We start from the raw sequence: 20,924 nt of genomic DNA on the forward strand, positions 1-20,924 counted from the left end.
TACTGTCCTTTCTAAAAACCCACATGTTCTATTCCTAAAGGAAAAGGGCCACTTCAGCTTCATGCTGCTTCCTGATAGATCCTTGCTTCAGATTCTGTATTTTCACTGGAAGATGTTACATAAAGAGTAGACAAGAATCTTCCCTGGAGGGCTTGGGGTTAAGTGTCTGGTGGCAGAGGGCTGGAGCAGATGAACTTTCTAAAACTCCTCCAGGTCTGGCAAGTATCTGGTGAAAATTAACTTTCCCAAGGAGGATTTCATGTAGTACTGTTAAATATCCAAAGTTGAATTATAAAACCTAATTTGCATTTGATTAATTGGTGGATTAATTGCTTAAATTACTCAGTAATTAAGAAACTGAAGTAACTTGACATGGATGATTTCCAATGGGAGAAAAGTGTTTCTGCTTGTTCAGAGATGTTTCAGGCTTTCACTGGAGACTGTGTCAGAGCAAGAGCAAGTGAACAATAATCACAGTCCAGAAGGGATATAGCCTCACACTGCCTCATCCCTATAACTATCACTCCGGGTCGAATCCCCTTCATAGTTTGCATTAAACCCTTCCCTCTGCAGGACAGTGGCTGCCAGACTTGATCCAGGTGAGTGACACAATTAGAAGTTAGACTTTGTGATCAGGAGCAAGGTGGAGGAGCAGAAGTGGGAGTCTGAGCTTGAGGCTCTGGAGCTTGGAGGTCTGGTGATGCAGCAGGGATGACCTCTGAGTGTAATCTCAAGGAGTTGCTGGGTATCCGTTTCTCCCGTCCCCACCTTTTGACTTGCTGCTTGGGATAGCTCAAGACAGGAGCATATGGGCAGGGGAAGGATGCACAGGTATAGTTTTGGTGATCTTTTATTCCAGCGTCTTCTTTGAGCAGTGATCCATCTGCCCATCCCAGTGGCCTTTTCTTTTTTTCCTCCTCTCCCTCCTGAGGTTGACCTCTAGGCATCATCTTGCCTCTTCCTCTGCTTCCAGGCAATACCCTAATCTCTAATGGCCTCTCCTTTTCTTAAACATTATCAGTGAAATGGAAATTTCCTCCTTCTTAGAACCAATATTGTTGTGCCTTAAAACCTGATAATCTGAAATCAACCAATAATATTTGATGAACAGTTACTGTGTGCAGACCACTGTGTACCACACTTGGAAGAGTATACCAATTGCAAGAGTAATACTAATAGAGCTTAATTATAATGACTATGGTATTTGTTAAGGGCTAACTATGTGAGAAGCAGTGTACTAATGGGGTAGATATGAAATAATCAGGTTATCCCTTGTCCCTTTCCCAGGTATTTAATTACCATTTTTCAGATGAGGAAATGGAGGCGGAGAGAAGTTATGTGACTTATACAAGGCCACACAGAAGGCAAGTGGGAGAGCCTGGATTAGAATCCAGCTCCTCTGATTCCCAAACCAGTGTTCTTTTCAAGAGGTCAAGCACTGTACTCAACACTAAGGTAGATACAAGATAATAACCTTGTCCCCGTCCCTCATGGAATTCACAGGCTAAGTAGGAGGGAGAATAAGAATTGAACCTTCATTTTACAGATGAGGAAACTGAGGCATAGAGAAGCAGCGTGGCTCAGTGGAAAGAGTCCGGGCTTGGGAGTCAGAGGTCATGGGTTCTAATCCCGGCTCTGCCGCTTGCCAGCTGTGTGACTTGGGGCAAGTCACTTCACTTCTCTGTGCCTCAGTTACCTCATCTGTAAAATGGGGATTAAGACTGTGAGCCCCACGTGGGACAACCTGATCACCTTATAGACTCCCCAGTGCTTAGAACAGTGCTTTGTACATAGTAAGCACTTAACAAATATCACCATTATTATTATAAGGTAAGTGATTTGCCCGAAGTTGCAGAACATTCATTCATTCAATAGTATTTAGGCAAGTGATGTAGACAAAATTAGAACCCCAGTCCTCTTATTCTTAGGCTTGTGCTTGCTATCCTCTAAGCCACACTGCTTCTCAAAAAGCCCCAATATTTTAAGGAGCTTAAAGTATTTCTTAATTATGTTTAACCCAAATCTCTGATGTCCATCTCTGCTAGGCTAGTCCCTGGTGACCTTTACATCTTCATTGAGATGCCCGGGTCAGCCATAGAGTAGTGGCAGAAAGAAAGGTGCAGGGGCTTTGGAGGGCAGTGAGTAGGGTTCCCCAAAATCTGAGGTTAAAGAATGAGAAATAAAGAGAGCTTTAGGACCCAGAGGACGCTGACCAAAATCCAGACACTCCTAAAGTTACACAGGGGGCTCTTTTTTCGTGGATTCATGAGTGAAAACCCCAAGTAATGTCACCAGACACAGAAAAATCTCAACGATAACAACACAATGGACAATGTTTTTGTATATACAGTATGGCTAGGCTTATGGCCATACATGCATTCATAGGTGAATTTCACTATCAGTGGTATCTTCTTCAAATATGAAGGATAACTGCACACCCCCCCCCCCCATAATATGGTATGTACATAGAGGTATATGGCCCATATGGCCTCCTTTGAGGCTGGTGGTTCACCCATCTTGACTAGCCTGTGCTTTAACTCTTTGGTAGTAATAGTAGTTCAAAATTAATTCAAGTATGCTGCGTAAATAAAATGCTTTTTCATTCATTCATTCAACCATATTTATTGAGTGCTTACTGTGTGCAAAGCACTGTACTAAGCACTTGGGAGAGTACAGTATAACAACAAACTAGAAACTGCCCACAGTGAGCTCACAGTCTAGAGGGGGAGACAGACATTAATATAAACAAATAAATAAATAGATAAATTTTGGTGCCTGAATAATTCTTCAGCATGCGTGAGTTTCCACGAATACTCAATAGAGGTTTTATAGCTTCTCTCCCTTGTTTTCAGCTTGGAGCTATTTTTCTTAATTCCATTCTAGTCCTTTTGTTTCAGGATTACACCATCAGTGAGTGAAAGTATACTCTATTTCACATTAGAAATCTGACAAAAACTATCTGAAGGGGGATTTGTCACAGTAGTTGAGCCTGGTTATTGCAACAATTGAAGTGAGTTTCACATCTGAGTGAATGCTATTGCATTATTATTATTAATGTGATTTTGCCAAAGAGAGTATTGGAAGACTGGGGTTAGTGTTGTGTTGAGTTCATCATCTATGTTCCTTAGGGACATGACAGGAAATGGTCCCGAGTCTGTGACATCCCACAAATGAAAGCTCCCCCGGTTGCTTTTCATCATGAAAATGAGCACATCCATGGTCCTAAGGAAAGAAGCAGTTGGGAAAGCAGGTGAGCTCTGCCTCTTCCCTGACCATCTCACCGTCACCACTGTCAACAGCACCTTTCAAGTGCCTGCAGTCGTGGTCACGAGATAGTCCACCTAATGACTCGACATCATGGTAATTTGTCCTACAAGTGTGTCATGTCTAGATTTGCTGAGACCTGTCTTATATTTCTTAAATTCCATTCTGTCGGTATTTACTGTTTATAATCCCTGTGGGCTTTAGCTGAAGAAATGATAGCAATGACTTTAAGCGACCTGATACTGGGAACTTTCTTCATCTCTCAGGTTAGTGTTGGGGTCCTGGGGAACTCAGCATTGCTCTTGGTGTATTTCAATATCTTCATCTATCAGCCCGGTAAGAAGAAACCCACAGATCTGATCCTCTCCCACCTGACTATGGCCAACATGGCGATACTAGCTATCTGTGTGGTCCAAGTGATGGTGACTTTTGGGGTGAAGGATGTTCTGGATGATATTGGGTGTAAAAGTGCTTTGTACATTAATAGAGTGTCACGAGGCCTTTCCATCTGCACCACGTGTCTCCTGAGTGTGTTCCAGGCCATCACCATCAGTCCCAGCACCTCCCGCTGGGCCCGGCTCAAACCCAAGGCTACTGGTTACATCATCCCTTCTTTCCTCTTCTTTTGGCTCCTTAACATGGCACTATACACCGGATTGATTACATCTATTCAGGCCACCAAAAATGTTACCATCACAGGACACACTTTTCTTTCCAAAGGCTGTTCTACTATATCAAGCGTGAATTATGTGATTGTCACGGTAAGTTTCACATTTGTGACTTTTCGAGATGTCTTCTTTGTGCTCATCATGATGTGTGCCAGCGTCTACATGGTGACTGTGCTGTATCGACACCGTAAACAAGTTCAACACATCCACAGCACCAGCCTCTCCCCCAAATCCTCGGTGGAGATTCAAGCCATCAAAACCATCCTGCTCCTGGTCAGCTGCTTTGTTTTCTTTTATTGGATCAACTGCTGCATCACCCTCTATTTGAGTTTTACGAAGAACGATACCCAGCTACAGAGCACTACGGCCTTTCTGTCGGTCTGTTATCCCTCCCTCTGCCCCTGGGTACTGATCCGAAATGATGCTCGTGTTCCCGGGCCCCAGTATATCCTTGGGAAGTTGAGAAGCTCTTCTCCAATGGCTTCCAGGGATGAAGAGGAAACCTCCCAACCATCTTGTCCACCTGGGGTTCTCAGTGAAGACTCCAGCCTATGGAACTAATAGCTTCAGAGACAACAGAGCTTGGCCTAGTGTTCTTTCCACAGGACTGGGAGTCAGAGGACCTGGGTTCTAATCCCTGCTCTGCCACTTGTCTGTTGTGTGATCCCAGGCAAGCCACTTAACTTCTCTGTGCCTCAATTGCCTCATCTGTAAAATGGGGATTACGATTATGAGCCCTATGAGGGACAGGGACTGTGTTCAACCCGATTAGCTTGTATTTACCCCATCACTTACTACAGTGCCTGGCACATAGTAAGTACTTAACAAGAACCATTAAGAAAAGAAAAAAATTGCAGATAGGGGCAATAACAGAGAATGAGGATATCAATCAATCAATGGTATTTATTGAGTGCTTACTGTGTGCAGAGCACTGTACTAAGCACTTGGGAAAATATAATACAATAAAAAGAGAAGCAGCGTGACTCAGTGGAAAGAGCACGGGCTGGGGAGACAGAGGTCATGAGTTCAACTCCCTACTCTCCCGCTTGTCAGCTGTGTGACTTTGGGCAAGTCACTTAACCTCTCTGTGCCTCAGTTACCCCATCTGTATAATGGGCATTAAGACTGTGAGCCCCACGTGAGACAACCTGATCACCTTGTATCCTCCCAGTGCGTAGAACAGTGCTTTGCACATAGTAAGCACTTAACAAACGTCATCTTTTTTTTTTAAGGTGGTTATACATAATCTCTACCCACAAGGAGTTTACAGCCTAGAGGGGGTTGCAGACATTAAAATAAATTACAGATAGGGGGAGTAGCAGATAATGAAGATGTGTACCTAAGTCATCTGGGTTTGGGTTGGGGTGAGTATTCAAGGGCATAAGCGATACAGAAGGGAAGGCAAATAGGGTGGAGAAATGGGGGGTTAGTTGGGAAAGGCTTCTGGGTAGAGATATGATCTTAGTAGGGCTTTGAAGATGAGGAGAGTGGTGGTCTGTCAGATATGATGGCGGAGGGTGTTCCAGGCCAGAGGGAGGGCATAAAGGTATCAGCGGTGAGGGAGATGACACTGTGGCACGATTGATAGGTTGGTGCTACAGGGGCAAAGTGTGCAGGATGAGTTGTAGTAGAGAAGCAGCATGGCTCATTGGAAAGAGCACGGGCTTTGGAGTCAGAGGTCATGAGTTCGAATCCCAGCTCTGCCACGTGTCAGCTGTGTGACAGTGGGCAAGTCACTTAACTTCTCTGTGCCTCAGTTACCTCATCTGTAAAATGGGGATTAAGACTGTGAGCCCCACGTGGGACAACCTGATTCCCCTGTGTCCACCCCAGCACTTAGAACAGTGCTCTGCACATAGTAAGCACTTAACAAATACCAACATTATTATTATTATTATTATATTAATGGGGTTAGGTAGGAGAGGGAGAGCTGACTTAGTGTCTGAAAACCGATGGTGAGGAGTTTCCATTTGATGTGGAGGTGGATGGACAGCCAGTGGACTTTTGAGAGGTGGGGAGATATGGAATGAACACTTCTTTAGAAAAATGATCCGGGCAATAGATTTAAGTATGGACTGGGGTGGGGAGAGACTGGAGGAAGGGAAGGTGGTGAGGAGGCTGATGCAGTAGTGAAACAGGATATGATAAGTGCTTGAAATGGTATTGTAGAAGTTAGCATGGAAAAGAAAGGGCAGATTCTAGAGATGTTGTGAAGTTAATCCCTAATCCAGGCATAATTATCTATTTGAAGTCTCTCATTTCGCACTTGACTCCATTCCTAAAAAAACTCCAGTGGCTATCAGTATCTCTCCACATCAAGCAGGGGCTGGGGAGATAGATTTGTGGTCTTCCTCATAGTTGAAACTGTGGGAACAAATGAGCTCTCCAAAGAAGTGGGTATAGCTGGAGAACAGAGAATCAGCATGGCCAAGTGGAAAGAGCATGGGCCTGGGAGTCAAAGAACCTGAATTCTAATCTTGGCTCCATCGCTTGTTTGCTGGGTGACCTTGGGAAAGTCACTTAACTTACCTGTGCCTCAGTTACCTCATCTGTAAAATAGGATTATGACTCTGAGCCCCTTGTGGGACATGGACTGTGTCCAACCTAATTATCTGGTATCTATCCCAGAGTTTAGTACATTGTCTGGTACACAGTAAGTACTCAACAAATTACATTCAAAAAACTAAAACAAAACAGGAAAGGACAGTGTTAGTAAAGCCAAAATTAGATTGTGTTTTCAGGAAAAGGGGTGATCCACACTATCAGGAGCAGCTGAGAGGTGGAGGAGGATTAAGATGGAGAAGAGGTCTTTGGATTTGACAAGCAGGAAGTCTTTAGTGACCTAAGGGAAGGCAGTTTCTGAGGAGTGAAGGGGGCCGAAGCCAGATTGCAGGGAGTTAAGGGAAGAATGGAAGGAGAGGAAGTGGAGGCAGTGGGTGTAAACAGTTTACTCAAGGAGTTTGGAAAGGAATGGTAGGAGAGAGATAGGGAAATAACTGGAAGATGTCATGGGGTCAAGGGAGCTCTGCAAACTTATCTGCCCAAGCCTGAAGGAAGGGGAGCATGTCCAACAGACTGAGTTGGAATTACAATATAATTTAAAGAGAAGCCTCAAAACTTATACCGAACATCCATGGGCCATTCCATCTCACCCCTGTTCTCTTCACATAATGCTTGGAGAGGTGTTGATCCCAACAAGTGTGGTGGGAGGAAAGGGAAGGGGTCAAATGGGATAGCTCTCTGAAGTTCCTGCAGCCTGGGGAGGAGGGCCTGGGCTCCCTGAAGTTTGATGAGGCTGATGCTGGAGGAGGAGAAGGATAAAGATGCAACTTCTTCTGGGCCTTCTCCATTCCTCTATCCCTAGAGGACATGGGGCAGCATGCCTCACTGGTTTGGATCCTCTCACCCTGACCCCAGAGGTCTGCAAGGTAGAGGTGGTACAAAGTGAGTGGGGAAAGAGACCCTAGGTAATTAAGGGCTGGAAGGCAGGGATATTCCAGGGAGAATGAGATAGGAAATGGAGAGAGATACCAGGAACTGTGGGTGATATGTTTTCCGGGTTGGGGGTGGGGGGGTCAGTGTGTGAACTGAGATCTCAAAGCTCCTTATCAGTCTTCTTAGCTCTACCCCTCTTCCTTTACCCTAAAGATGATAACAATAATAATAAAATTATGGTATTTGTTAAATCCTGACAGCAAGGAGTGCAGGACATATGGCCCGGACCCTGCCATAATTAAAGTTGGCCCTCTATCATTTCAGGGGTACAGAGGGAGAGAGACAGGTAGAGTCCAGACTCAGAGCCACTCTAACACCGAGCTCAGATGTAAATAGAACCAAATCTTAATTTGAGTCTGGGTGAAAATTTGAGAGCTCAGTGGATGTATTCTCTGCTCTGCTGCCTGGGATAACCATGACCGGAGGAGCCTGAAATATGAGAGTAACAGAAACAGAAGCAAGAATTTCTCTATCGATGTCCGCTCAGAATTGCTCTACCAAATATTTTGAATCAATCAGTCATATTTATTGAGCACTTTCTGTGTGCAGAGCACTTTACTAAGCACCTGAGAGATGATGATAAAACATTATAACAGAAACGTTCCCTGCCCACAATGAGCTTACAGTCTAAAGGGGGAGAGAGACCTTGATATAAAGAAATAAATTACGGATAGGGATGCAAGTGCTGAGAGGCTGAGGGGGAGGAGGGTGAATAAAGGAATCAAATCAGGGCAATAGCAAAGGGAGTTGGAGAAAAGGTTATGAGGGCTTAGTTAGGGAAGACCTCTTGGAGGAAGTGTGCTTTCAATAAGACTTTGAAGGTGGGGAGAGTAAATGTCTGTAGGATATGAAGAGGGAGGGAGTTCAAGGCCAAAGGCAGGTTGTGGGTGAGAGGTCAGCGGCAAGAAAGTTGAGATCGAGGTGCAGCATTAAAGGAATGAAGTATGCAGGCTGGGTAGGAGAATAGAGAGGTGAGGTAGGAGGGGGTAATGCAACTGAGTGCTTTAAAGCCCATAGTAAGGGGTTTCTGTTTGATGCAGAAGTGGATGGGCAACCACCGTAGGTTCTTGAGGAGTGGGAAAACATGGACTAAATGTTTTGTTGAAAAATGATCTGGGAAACAGAGTGAAGTATGGACTAGAATGAGGAGAGTCAGGAGGAAGGGAAATCAGCAAGGAAGCTGATCCAAGGCGGGATAGGACAAACACTTGGATTAATGGGGTAGCAGTTTGGAAGGAAGGAGAAGGGCAGATTTTAGTGATATTATGAAGGTTGAACAGACAAGATTTAGTGATAGATAGAATATGTGCATTGAATAAGAAAGGATTCAAGGATAATGCCAAGGTTACAGGCTTGTGAGACAGGAAGGATGGTTGTGAAGCAGCGTGGCTCAGTGGAAAGAGCACGGGCTTTGGAGTCAGGGGTCATGAGTTCGAAACCCAGCTCTGCCACTTGTCAGCTGTGTGACTTAGGGCAAGTCACTTAACTTCTCTGTGTCTCAGTTACCTCATCTATAAAATGGGGATTAAGATTGTGAGCCCCATGTGAGACAACCTGATTCCCCTGTGTCTACCCCAGCGCTTAGAACAGTGCTCTGCACATAGTAAGCGCTTAACAAATACCAACATTATTGTGCTGTCTACAGTGATGGGAAAGTCAGGAAGAGGACAGGGTTTGTGTGGGAAGATAGAGAGCTCTGTTTTGGATTTGTTAAGTTTGAGGTAACAGCAAGACATCCCAGTAGAGATATCTTGAAAGTAGGAAGAAATGAGAGACTGCAGAGAGGGAGGGAGAGAGATCAGGGCTGGAGATGTAGATCCTCATTACAGGTGGTAGTTGAAGCTATGGAAGTAAATGAGTTTTCTAAGAGAGTGGGTGCACATGGAGAATAGAAGGGGATCCAGAAATGAGCCTTGAGAGAAACCCACAATTAAGGAGTGGGAGGCAGAGGAGGAGCCTGCAAAAGCGACTGAGAATGAGCTGCCAGAGAGATAGGAAGAGAACCAGGAAACCATGTCCTGGTCTCTTTGCTTGTTTATCCCTCTGCTGCCAGAAAGGACTGAATTTCAACCATCATAATTATCTAGATGTCCCATTCAATCAATCAATTGTATTTATTGAGAACTTACACTGTGCTAAGCACCTGGGAGAGAGTATAATACAATATAGCTGGTAGACAAGATTCCTGCAGGCAAGGAATTTACAGTCTAGAGAGGAACTTACAGTCTTGAGAAGACTTTCCCAAGTGCTTAGTATAATGCTCTGCACACAGTAAGCCCTCAGTAAATACCATTAATTGGTTGATTGATTGATTAATTGATATCCTCATTCTCTGCTATTTTCCCCTATTTGCAATTTATTTTAATATCTGCCTCCCCCTCTAGACTCTATGATCCTTGTGGGCAGGGAGTGTGTATAACAACACTTTTGTATTGTACTTTTCCAAGTGTTTAATACAGTGCTCTGCACACAGTAAGTGCTCAATAAATACTATTGATTGATTGACTCAGTTGCATCACTCCACTCACTAAGTGGCTGATTTGGAGAATTATGTTCTTGGATACAAGTTTCCCTCAGATTATAACTTCAAGGCCATGCTCATCAAGGCCATTCTCAGAATCTGTAATCTTCCTTTTGATTGGAGCCTTCCCAAGTGTACATGAGGCAGAGGATGGTACTGGGAAGGGACTGGTTCAATCACAGGACTGATGGGAGAAGAGCAGCTTCTAACCTTCTCTGTGACACATATGAAGATCATTGCTGATCAGTACAAGGGGGCAAAGGGCGGGATAGCAGCCTGAGAGAAAAACAGAGATGCTCTCCAGCTGAGGGTCTTTTTCAACTGCAAACACCAAATTCAAGGTAACAAAGGTGTTTATCCAGTAAAAACAAGCAAAGCAGGTGACCAGGAGCAGGATGGTCTTCGTGGCTCTGTTTTCTGCAGAGGACTTTGGGAAGTGGCTGGTGCTGTGGATGTGTTGAACTTGTCTGCGGTGTCGGTAGAGCACAATCACCATGTAGCCACTGGCCCAGCTCATGAGGAGCACAAAGAAGAGATCTCGGATGGTGATGGCAATAAGAAAGGTAACTGAGTGAATAACATTGCCATCAGGGACAGTGTAACATAATTTTGAAACGTATACTTCTTCTGAAATGTTGATATTTCTGATGGCTCGATTGCATGTAATCAATCTGATGTAGATCAGCATGTTGAGGATCCAGAAGAAGAGGAAGGAAGGGACAATACAGTTAGAGGCTCTGGTTTTGAACTGGGCCCAACGGGAGGTGCTGGGACTGATGGTGACAGCCTGGAACATGCTAAGAAGACACGTGGTGCAGATGGAAAGGCCACGGGACACACGGTTGATGTACATGAGACTCTGACACCCAACATCGTTTAGAATGTCCCTCATCCCGAAGGCCACCATCGTCTCTGGGATCCCACGGGTGAGAAGGGTCACTATGTTGGCCATGGTCAGGTGAGTGAGGATCAGGTCTGTGGGTTTCTTCTTCTGGGGTTGAGAGATGAAAATGCTCATGTACACTGCAAACATTATTGAGTTTCCTAGGAACCCAAAGACTGACTGATTGAGGAAGAAAATACCAAAGACAAAGTCACTTTCCTGCATCTTCAAATAGTCTTCTCCACCCCAAAACACAAAGATCCCTAAAGAGAAATGCAAAGTTTTGTTTTTTTATCAATAGTAGTCATGCTTTGATAGATGTGTGTGTATATATATATATATATGTGTGTGTGTGTATGTAATTTCCAAACCACCACTAGATACAAGTTATTCAAATAAAAACACAGTCCCTAACCACCTGGAGTTTGAAGTCTAAGCAAGGTATAATGGATAGAGCACAGCCTTGGGAGTTAGAAGGGTATGGGTTCTAATCCTGACTCTGTTGCTTGTCTAATGTGTGACCTTGGCCAAGTCACTTTATTTCTCTGGGCGTCAGTACCCTCATCTGTAAAATGGGGATTGAGACTGTGAGCCCTACATGGGACAGGGACTGGTTCCAACCTGATTTGCTTGTATCTACCCCAGTGTTTACTAAAGAGCCTGGCACATAGTAAGCACTTAAGTGCCATTATTATTATTATTATTATTATTATTAAGAAGGCAAACAAGTATTTAATCCCTATTTCACAGATGAGGAAACTGAAGCCCAGAGAATTTAAGTAACTTGCTTAAGTTGCTAAGACCTTAAGCAGAGAAGTAGCAGAGCTGAGATTAGAACCCAGTTCTTCTGACTCCCATGCTCATGCTCTTTCCACAAGTCCATACTGCTTCCCTTCACATCAATTATATGGAAATGGAATAGGAAAGATAACAAAAACAGGAGAATAGAGAAGACACTTTTATACGAGAAGAGTTTTAAAAAAATGAGTACTCTTCAGTCAAACCAGATTAAGGTTAATCAATCAGTCAGTCATATTTATTGAGCACTTACTAGGTGCATAGTATTGTACTATGGGACAGTACAATATAACAAAGTTGGTAGACATGTTCCCTGTCCTCAGCTGGCTTACAGTCTTGAGGGGGAGACAGACATCAATAATAATAATAATAATAGTTATGGTATTTAAGTGCTCACTATTTGCCAAGCACTGTTCTAAGCAATGGGGTGGATTCACGGTAATTAGGTTGACCCACGTGGGGCTCACAGTCTTAATCCCCATTTTCCAGATGAGGTAACTGAGGCACAGAGAAGTTAAGAGACTTGTCCAAGGTCACACAGCAGACAGGTGGCAGTCTGCGGATTAGAACTCCCATCCTTTGACTCCCAAGCCCGTGCTCTTTCCACTGGGCCATGATAAATCAATTACAGATATATACATAGTGCTCTGGGGTTGAGGGAGGGGTCAGTAAAGAAAAGGTGCAAAACCAATTGCAAGGATGAGGCAGAAGGGAGTGGGAGGAGAGGAAATGGCTTAATTGAGGAAGATCTCAGAGGAGATGTGCATTTAATAAGGCTTTGAAGGTGGGGAGAGTGATCGTCTGTCAGATATGAAGAGGCAGGACTTGAAATATAGTCATTCATTCATTCATTCAATAGTATTTATTGAGCGCTTACTATGTGCAGAGCACTGTACTAAGCGCTTGGGATGAACAAGTCGGCAACAGATAGAGACAGTCCCTGCCGTTTGACGGGCTTACAGTCTAATCGGGGGAGACGGACAGACAAGAACAATGGCAATAAATATGTACCATCCTTCCATCCTTAAGGAAACTGCTTCTCCTTCCATCCAACCTCAGTCAACTGCAAACTCTATTCTTGCCACTCCTAGGGTGAGAGTCCAGGGGTTGTCTACCAGGAAGTCAACACGGGTTGAGGTGACAGTGGTGGTGGTCGCCACAGTGGCTGCTAATTGGAAGGTTAGACAAAGGGCTGAAAAGTAACCAGAGAGCACAGCTCAGCAGCCAGGCAGCAGGGGGGAGGTGAGAAAGTGGCCAGGACTAGGGGAGGGAGAAGCAGGGCAGAGAGCGGGCAAGCAGTGGGAGCCCTCCCACCTAGCAGAGGCCATTCTGAGCAGTGGGGTTGCTTGACAGCAAAGAAAAGTCACTGAGCCACTGGGTAACTGTGAAATCTCAGTATTAGGGTGAGGACATTATGCCTCTTCTTTTTTAAAATTTGCTTTATGTTGAAAGCTGCATCTACCCTATTGCTTAGTACTTGGAACCAAATAAGCATTTAACAAGCACCACGATTATAATTACTTCTTATTTTGAATTTCTTTAATAAAGTTTAACAATAGCTCAGTGACCAATCAGTGATATTTATTGAGCACCTGTTATGTGCAGAACACTGTACTAAGCACTTGGGAGAGTCTCATACAACAGAGTTGGCAGACATGAACCCCTCCCATAAATGATGTTAAAAATTTCAGCATATAATGTGGGGAGTGTCATTTTGTCAGGGAAACTCTGGAATAGAACTTAATTCCTAAATTGTTAAGACTATAGGCAAACGTACCCCATGATGCAGTCACAAGTTAAATGAACGTGACCTCACTACCTCTAGTAACTTTAGAAATCAAAGGGCATAGTTTGATTCTCAGGAATAGTATTATTACTTCTGACAGTATTATTATTATTATGGTAGCATTATTATTTCTTAAGTTTCTTCTTTCTAATTCCTTTTCATTCACCTGTAATTCCTACTGAGGATTCCCTCCAGTGGTAGAATCCAGGACATTTTTTCTCAAGTTGTCCTGCCCTATTTAGCCTCCTTATCCAAACTACCTTCTCTTGATGACCAAATTGACACCCTCAACACCACCCTCTCTACTGAACTCAACTTACTCTCTCCCCTATCCATTCACTGATCTCTTACCACTATTCCACAGCCCTGGATCACCTCCACTGTCTGCTTCCTTCATTTCTGTGCATGAGCTGCAGAATACTGCTGGTGGAAATCTAGATAACAGGCTGAACTTGTACACTTCAAGTTTGTCCTTGCATGCTTTAACTCTGCCCTCTCCTCTGCCTGGCAAAATTATTTCCCCATCCTACTGACATTCATGTGCAGATGAGAAGCAGTGTGGCTCAGTGGAAAGAGCCTGGGCTTGGGAGTCAGAGGTCATGGGTTTGAATCCCGGCTCTGCCACTTGTCAGTTGTGTGACTGTGGGCAAGTCACTTAACTTCTCTGGGCCTCAGTTACCTCATCTGTAAAATGGGGATTAAGACTGTGAGCCTCACGTGGGACAACCTGATTACTCTGTATCTAACCCAGCGCTTAGAACAATGCTCTGCACATAGTAAGCACTTAGCAAATACCAACATTATTATTATTGTTATTATTTATTATTACCCTCACCAATTGTTCCAGATGTTTAACTCCCTCCTTTAAAACCCCTGTCCCCTTCCTCCCCAATTTCTTTCCCTTAGTGACCTGGCCACATATTTTATTGAGAAAATTGAAACTATCAGGTGTGATCTCCCTAGTATCTCCTCTCCATTCCTTCCTTCTGCCCTTTCTTCAACTCTCCCATTTTTCCTAGCAGTATCTCAAGAGATCTCCTGTCTTCTCCCCAAATCTACTCCCTCTACTTGTGGACCGTACCTCAATCCTTTGCCCATTATCAAAACACTTGCCCTCTCCTTTCTTCCCTCCCTGACTGCCAGCTTCAACTGTTTGCTCTCCAGTGGCTTCTTCCCCACTACTTTCAAACATGCCCATGTCTCCCCTTTCCTAAATCCCCACCACCTTAACCCCACAGTTCCCTCCAGTTATCACCCCATCTCCCTCCTACTATTCCTCTCCAAACTCCTCGAGCAAGTTGTCTGTACCTGCTATCTCAAGTTCATCTCCTCCAATTCTCTCCTCAACTCCCTCCAATCTGACTTCCATCCCCTTCACTCCATAGAAACTGCCCTCTCAATGGTCACAGATGATCTCCTTCTCCCCAAATCCAATGGCCTTGACTCCATCCTAATCCTCCTCAATCTCTCAGCTGCCTTTGACACTGTTGACCACCCCCTTCTCCTGGAAACATCCAACCTCAACTTCACTGGCACTGTCTTCTCCTGTTTCTCTTCCTATCACTCTGGCTGCTCATTCTCAATCTCATTTATGGACTCCTCCTCTGCCTCCTATCCTCTAACTGTGGGAGTCCCTCAGTGCTCAGTACTGGGTCCACTTCTATTAGAACTCATCGACTCCCGTGGCTTCAACTACCACTTCTATACTGATGAATCCCAAATCTACATCTCTGGCCTGGACCTCTCTCCCTCTCTGCAGTCTCGTATTTCCTCCTGCCTTCAAGACTTGGATATTCTGCTGACATATCAAAATTAAAATGTCCAAAACATATCTTTCCACCCAAACCCTGCCCTCCCTCTGATTTTCCCAGCACTGTACACAGCACCATCATTCTTCCTGCCAAGCCCATAATCTTGGTGTCCTTCAGTCCATGTATTCATTCTATCACTAAATTCTGCTGGTGAACCTTCACAACATTGCTAAAACCCACCCTTTTCTCTCCCTTCAAACCGTTATCATGTTAATCCAGGCACTTATCCTATCCCATCTTGGTTAGTTGGTCAGTCAGTCATATTTATTGAGCACTTACTGTGTACAGAGAACCATACTAAACACTTGGGAGAGTAACAGGCAAATTCCCTGCCCACAACAAGCTTAAAGTCTAGATGGGGAGACAGACATTAATATAAATAAATAAAATTACAGATATGTACATATTTGCTGTGGGGCTAGGAAGGGTGATGAATAAAGGGAACAAGTCAGGGCAACACAGAAGGGAGTAGGAAAAGAGCAAAGAAGGGCTTAGTCAGGGAAGGCTTCTTGGAGGAGATGTGCCTTCAATAAGGCTTTGAAGATGAAGAGAGTAATTGTCTGCCTGATATGAAGAGGGAGGACATTCCAGGCCAGAGACAGGATGTGGGTGAGACGATGGCAGCAAAATAGACTTGATTGAGATACAGCAAGAAGGTTAGCATTAGAGGAGTGAAGTATGTGGGCTGGGTCGTAGTAGGAGAGTAGTGAGGTGAGGTAGGAGATAGGATTGAGTACTTTAAAGTCTGTAATGCAGAGGTGGTTGAGCAACCACTGGAGTTTCTTGAGGACTGGGGAAATATGGTCTGAATGTTTTTGTAGAAAAATGATCTGGGCAGCAGAGTGAAGTATGGACTGGAGTGGAGAGAGATAGGAGGCAGAGAGGTCTGCAAGGAGGCTGAAACGCAGTTTGAAGGGAAAGGAAAGGGTGGGTTTTAGCAATCAAGGTGGGATAGGATAGGTGCTTGAAATCAGTACTAGATCAGCCTCCTTGCTGACCTCTTTGCCTCCTGTCTCTCCCCACTCCAGTTCATACTTCACCTTTTAATGGTATTTGTTATGTGCTTACTATGTGCCAGGCACTGTCCTAAATGCTGGGGTAGATACAAGGTAATCAGGTTGGACAAAGTCCATGACCCACATGGGGCTCACAGTAATAATCCCCATTTTACAGATGAGGTAATTGAGGTACAGAGAAGTTAAGTGACTTGCCCAAGGTCACAGAGCATTCATTCATTCAATTGTATTTATTGAGAGGTTACTGTGTGCAGAGCACTGTACTAAGTGCTTGGAAAGTACAATTTGGCAACAGATGGAGACAATCCCTACCCAACAACGGGCTCACAGCCTAGAAGATGGGCTCACAGCCTAGAAGATGGGCTCACAGTCTAGAAAACAAGTCACAGCAGACAAGTGACGGAGCTGGGGCTATAACGCAGCTGGGGCTATAACGCAGGTTCTTCTGAGTCCCAGGCCCTTACTCTATCCACTAGGTGATGCTGTTTCCCAAGAATTGCACCCTCTGCTGCCCAGATCGTTTTTCTACAAAAACGTTCAATCCATGTTCCCCCACTCCTCAAGAACCTCCTGTCAGTCATTGCCCATCCACCTCCTCATCAATCAGAAATTCCTTACTAATGGCTCTAAAGCACTCAATCACCTTCCCCCTTTCTACCTCACCTCACTGCTCTCCTGCTACAACCCAACCCACATAATTTACTCCTCTAATGCCAACCTACTCGCTGTACGCCGATTTCGTCTATCTCATTGCCGACCTCTCACCCATGTCCTGCCTCTGGCCTGGAACATTCTCCTTCTTCATATTTGACAGATAATTACAAACCCTCACTGAAGGCACATCTCCCATGAGAGACTTTCCCTGACTAAGCCCTCATTTCCTTTTTTCCCCCACTCCCTTCTGTGTTGCCTGGATTTGCTCTCTTCATTCACCCCTTCCTCATCCTCACAGCACTTACGTACCTATATATAATGTATTTAGGGATATTAATATCTGTCCCCCCCAACCCCATCTCCCTCCCCGGCCTTGACTGTGAGCTTGTTGCGGGCAGGAAATGTATCTACCAACTCTCTTGTTTTGTTCTCTCCCAAGTACTTAGTGCAGTGCTCTGCAAACAGTGAGCACTCAATAAATATGATTGATTGATAAAAAGGAAACACTTCAGAAACCTTACGCGAAGAATCGATCAGCATACTGTCTACCAAGGGTCATAGGATGGACTGATTCTCCTTCCCAGAATCCACCCTCAGCACAGGCTCCTCTGACTGAGCTTAACCCAAGCAGACAGGCAGAGGCAGGCAGGGCAGAAACACTGAAAACTCAGCTCCTCACACGGACTCCATTCAGGTATCTCTCCTGTTACATCACCACATCCCCATGGCTCTGAGCCTAGACTCTGCTTCTCTCCATTCCTTCTTTCTCCTAGAGGAGCTCCTGAGACTTAACAGGTACTTACCAGGGCTTGACCGCGCTTTCACTGGGTTGGGAAATGGAAAGCTTGTCCTATTTCTGCCTTGTGGGGACAGTCTTGAGCAGTGAAGCTTATAAGGACAGGATGAGGAGAGCTCATATTCCCCAAGGGCTGTGATTATTCTGTCACTTGTCTCTGCTGTGTCACTGTACGGAGTCATGATTTTAGGTGTCCCAAAGAATGAGCAATTTTCCCTCCCTATGGCAAACCTTCCTTCTGGTAAACTCATTGATGACCAATTACATAACTCAGGAATTAATGTGTGAACTCATTAATCCTAAAGTGGCATAAAGGGAGTAAATTTTTTAAGTTTTGTCAATAGTGTTCAGTAGAGAATCCTATAGCTGTAAGGGAACAAAAGAGGTCATTCAAGTCATTCCCATACATCTAGCTTAGTGAATACCTTACATATACAGGAGGATAGGGAGAGATGTGCATTCCTGAGGCCTTCATGCAAACTTTAAAGTAAATTGAACCGGTTTCCTTTTCTCACCATGTCTCTCACACTCTCTCTCTCTAGCCATTCTAATGGTTTTGTGTCTACCCTAGAGTTCAGCACAGTGCTTGGCACATAGAAAGTGCTTAACAAATACCATGACTCATGTCATTTGTGCACTTTCAGACCTGAACCACTATTTTAAATAGTTTAGTTGTCCTTCCTGGCTCATCTGCTTAGAAACATGTGGCAATATCTCGAGTACACACACATGGACAAATACACACACTGGCCCACACATGCCTACTTCACCATTTGGGTTTGTGTTATCTCTTCTGCCTTCCCTCAGCCCCAGGTGACTGTGTTTTGGGGAGCTCAGATGGACAGAGGAGAATGGGGCTGCTACTGAGTGAAGCTGAAAAGCCAGGAAAGGAAGACAAGGATCAGACTGCAAAAGACAGGAGATGAATGAAGAGAAGAGGTAGAAAGGGAGCACATGCAGCTTTTAACTTCAGGACCATTCTCTTGAAACCTTATCCCTGTTGGTAGATGTAACAGTGTTCACAGCCTTAAAGGCCCTTGGTATTAAAGCTCTCAATTGGTGCCATATCTCTCCTTGCTCCTTTCTCACGACATCCCAGACTACCCACTTTGCTCCTCTAACACCAACCTACTCACTCTTCCTCATTCTCGTCTCTTTCCCCCCCGACCTCTTGATTCCTGCCCCACCTTTCTGCCTGGAACTCCCTCCCTGTTCATACCTGCAGATGAACTGTTCTTATTTTCAAAGTGCTTCAAAAATTCCCAGCTCGTCCAGCAGACCTTTCCTGATTAATTTCTTGACTCCCCATCCTATTTCCTCCAACTACTTCAGCATTTCCTCATCGACTATTCACTTTATCCCCCTAAACCCTCAGGTTCTCATTCCACCTTCTCTCCCCCACATCACAAATGTACACGTTTTAAAACTCTATTGCTTCCTCCTCCCGGCAATTTATTTTACTGTCTACCTCTCCCACTAGATTGTAAACTCGTTAAGGATGGGGATCATGTCTACTAATTTTATTGTATTTTTCCAAGCATTTAGTGCTATGCTGTGGCAGAATAAATTCAATCCATGTTCCCCCACTCCTCAAGAACCTCCAGTCAGTCATTGCCCATCCACCTCCTCATCAATCAGAAATTCCTTACCAATGGCTCTAAAGCACTCATTACAATACTAATACTACATACAATACTAATTTTATTGTATTTTTCCAAGCACTTAGTGCTATGCTGTGGCAGAATAATTGTATGATAAATATTATTCATCATCAGTGGTATTTGTTGAACGCTTACTGTGTGCAGATCAGAGGACCTGGGTTCTAGTGCTGCCTTTGCCACTTGTCTGACATGTGACCTTAGAGAAGTCACTTTACTTCTCTGTGCTTCAGTTCCCTCATCTGTAAAATGGAGATTAAGACTGTGAGCCCCATGTGCGGGGACAGACTGTGTCCAACCTGATTATCTTATATAATAATAATAATAATGTTGGTATTTGTTAAGCGCTTACTATGTGCCGAGCACTGTTCTAAGCACTGGGGTAGACACAGGGAATCAGGTTGTCCCACGTGGGGCTCACAGTCTTAATCCCCATTTCCAGATGAGGTAACTGAGGCACCGAGAAGTTAAGTGACTTGCCCAAAGTCACACAGCTTACAAATGGCTGAGCCGGGATTTGAACCCATGACCTCTGACTCCAAAGCCCGTGCTCTTTCCACTGAGCCACACTGCTTCTCTATATCTACCCCAGAGCTTAGAACAGTGCCCGGGACATAGTAAGCACTTAGCGGCAAAAGTACGGGCTTGGAAGTCCGAGGTCGTGGGTCCTAATCCTGGCTCCACTGCTTATCGGCCATGTGGCTTTGAGCCAGTCACTTAACTTCTCTGTGCCTCAGTTACCTCAACTGTAAAATGGGGATTAAGATTGCGAGCCCCACCTGGGACAACTCCCTTACCTTGTATTTATCCCAGTGCTTAGAACAGTGCTTGGCACATAGTAAGTACTTAACAATTGCCATCATTATTATTATTATTAACCAATGCCATCAAAATAATAATAGTATTGGTATCACTAAACATAATTTTGGGAGACACTAAGCACTGATTTAGAAGCAGTCAATCAATCAGTCAATAACTGGAATTTATTTAGCACTTACTAAGTACAATGCACTAGTAAATGATTGGGAGAGTACAATAAAATACAGTTGAACCCTGCCTATAAGGACCTTAGACTGTACACAGTCTCTGACCCTCTGAGCCTCTGTCTCCTTTGCCTCCTCCTGGTCTCCTGGTTCCTTTAAGTCTCTCTGCTTCTAAATGAGTGTGAAGGATACAGACATATTGTTTTACTCTTTTTTTATTGGTACTTGTTAAGCACTCACTATGGCCTAATTATTCCTAATAGGAAGAGTACCAAGACAGTAGTGATGGTTAGGCTGCCAACATGCAGGAAGGGAAGATGGGTAAGGAAGGGGTAAGCACCCCTATCCAATAAAAGGAATTTGTCTCCATAGCAACCAGAAGATGGAGAGCTTCCTGACTGATTAATTGATTCAACACTGGACAAGCATCCTGATTAGAAGAGAGGTGAATGTGCCTGGCGAGCAATCCATGTGCTGAAGTGAAAGGTAAGATCTCTTTCTCCTGGATGATTTCTTCTTCCTTGTAGATATTTGCGAGGATGCAGTGGTTGTCATCTGGGTGGCCAGACCATAAGCCTGAACAATCCCCAT

The 20,924-nt window shown here is 44.4% G+C and overlaps 2 protein-coding genes across 2 annotated transcripts; one reads left to right on the forward strand and one right to left on the reverse strand.

Annotated features, from left to right (window-relative positions):
* Positions 1 to 3,485: 3,485 nt before the first annotated feature.
* Positions 3,486 to 4,493, forward strand: ORNANAV1R3123 (vomeronasal 1 receptor ornAnaV1R3123). The gene has a single exon (NM_001253515.1). The coding sequence runs from the start codon at positions 3,486 to 3,488 to the stop codon at positions 4,491 to 4,493; it is 1,008 nt and encodes a 335-aa protein (NP_001240444.1).
* Positions 4,494 to 10,153: 5,660 nt separating this feature from the next.
* ORNANAV1R3198 (vomeronasal 1 receptor ornAnaV1R3198) lies at positions 10,154 to 11,056 on the reverse strand. Its single transcript, NM_001253590.1, has one exon. The coding sequence runs from the start codon at positions 11,054 to 11,056 to the stop codon at positions 10,154 to 10,156; it is 903 nt and encodes a 300-aa protein (NP_001240519.1).
* Positions 11,057 to 20,924: the final 9,868 nt, after the last annotated feature.

The sequence above is a fragment of the Ornithorhynchus anatinus genome, chromosome X5, assembly GCF_004115215.2.
Source record: "Ornithorhynchus anatinus isolate Pmale09 chromosome X5, mOrnAna1.pri.v4, whole genome shotgun sequence".
NCBI lineage: Eukaryota > Metazoa > Chordata > Mammalia > Monotremata > Ornithorhynchidae > Ornithorhynchus > Ornithorhynchus anatinus.

Bases quoted from the DNA above. Each gene is read 5' to 3' on its own strand.
- ORNANAV1R3123 (NM_001253515.1), top strand. From the start codon at position 3,486: ATGACTTTAAGCGACCTGATACTGGGAACTTTCTTCATCTCTCAGGTT.
- ORNANAV1R3198 (NM_001253590.1), bottom strand. From the start codon at position 11,056: ATGCAGGAAAGTGACTTTGTCTTTGGTATTTTCTTCCTCAATCAGTCA.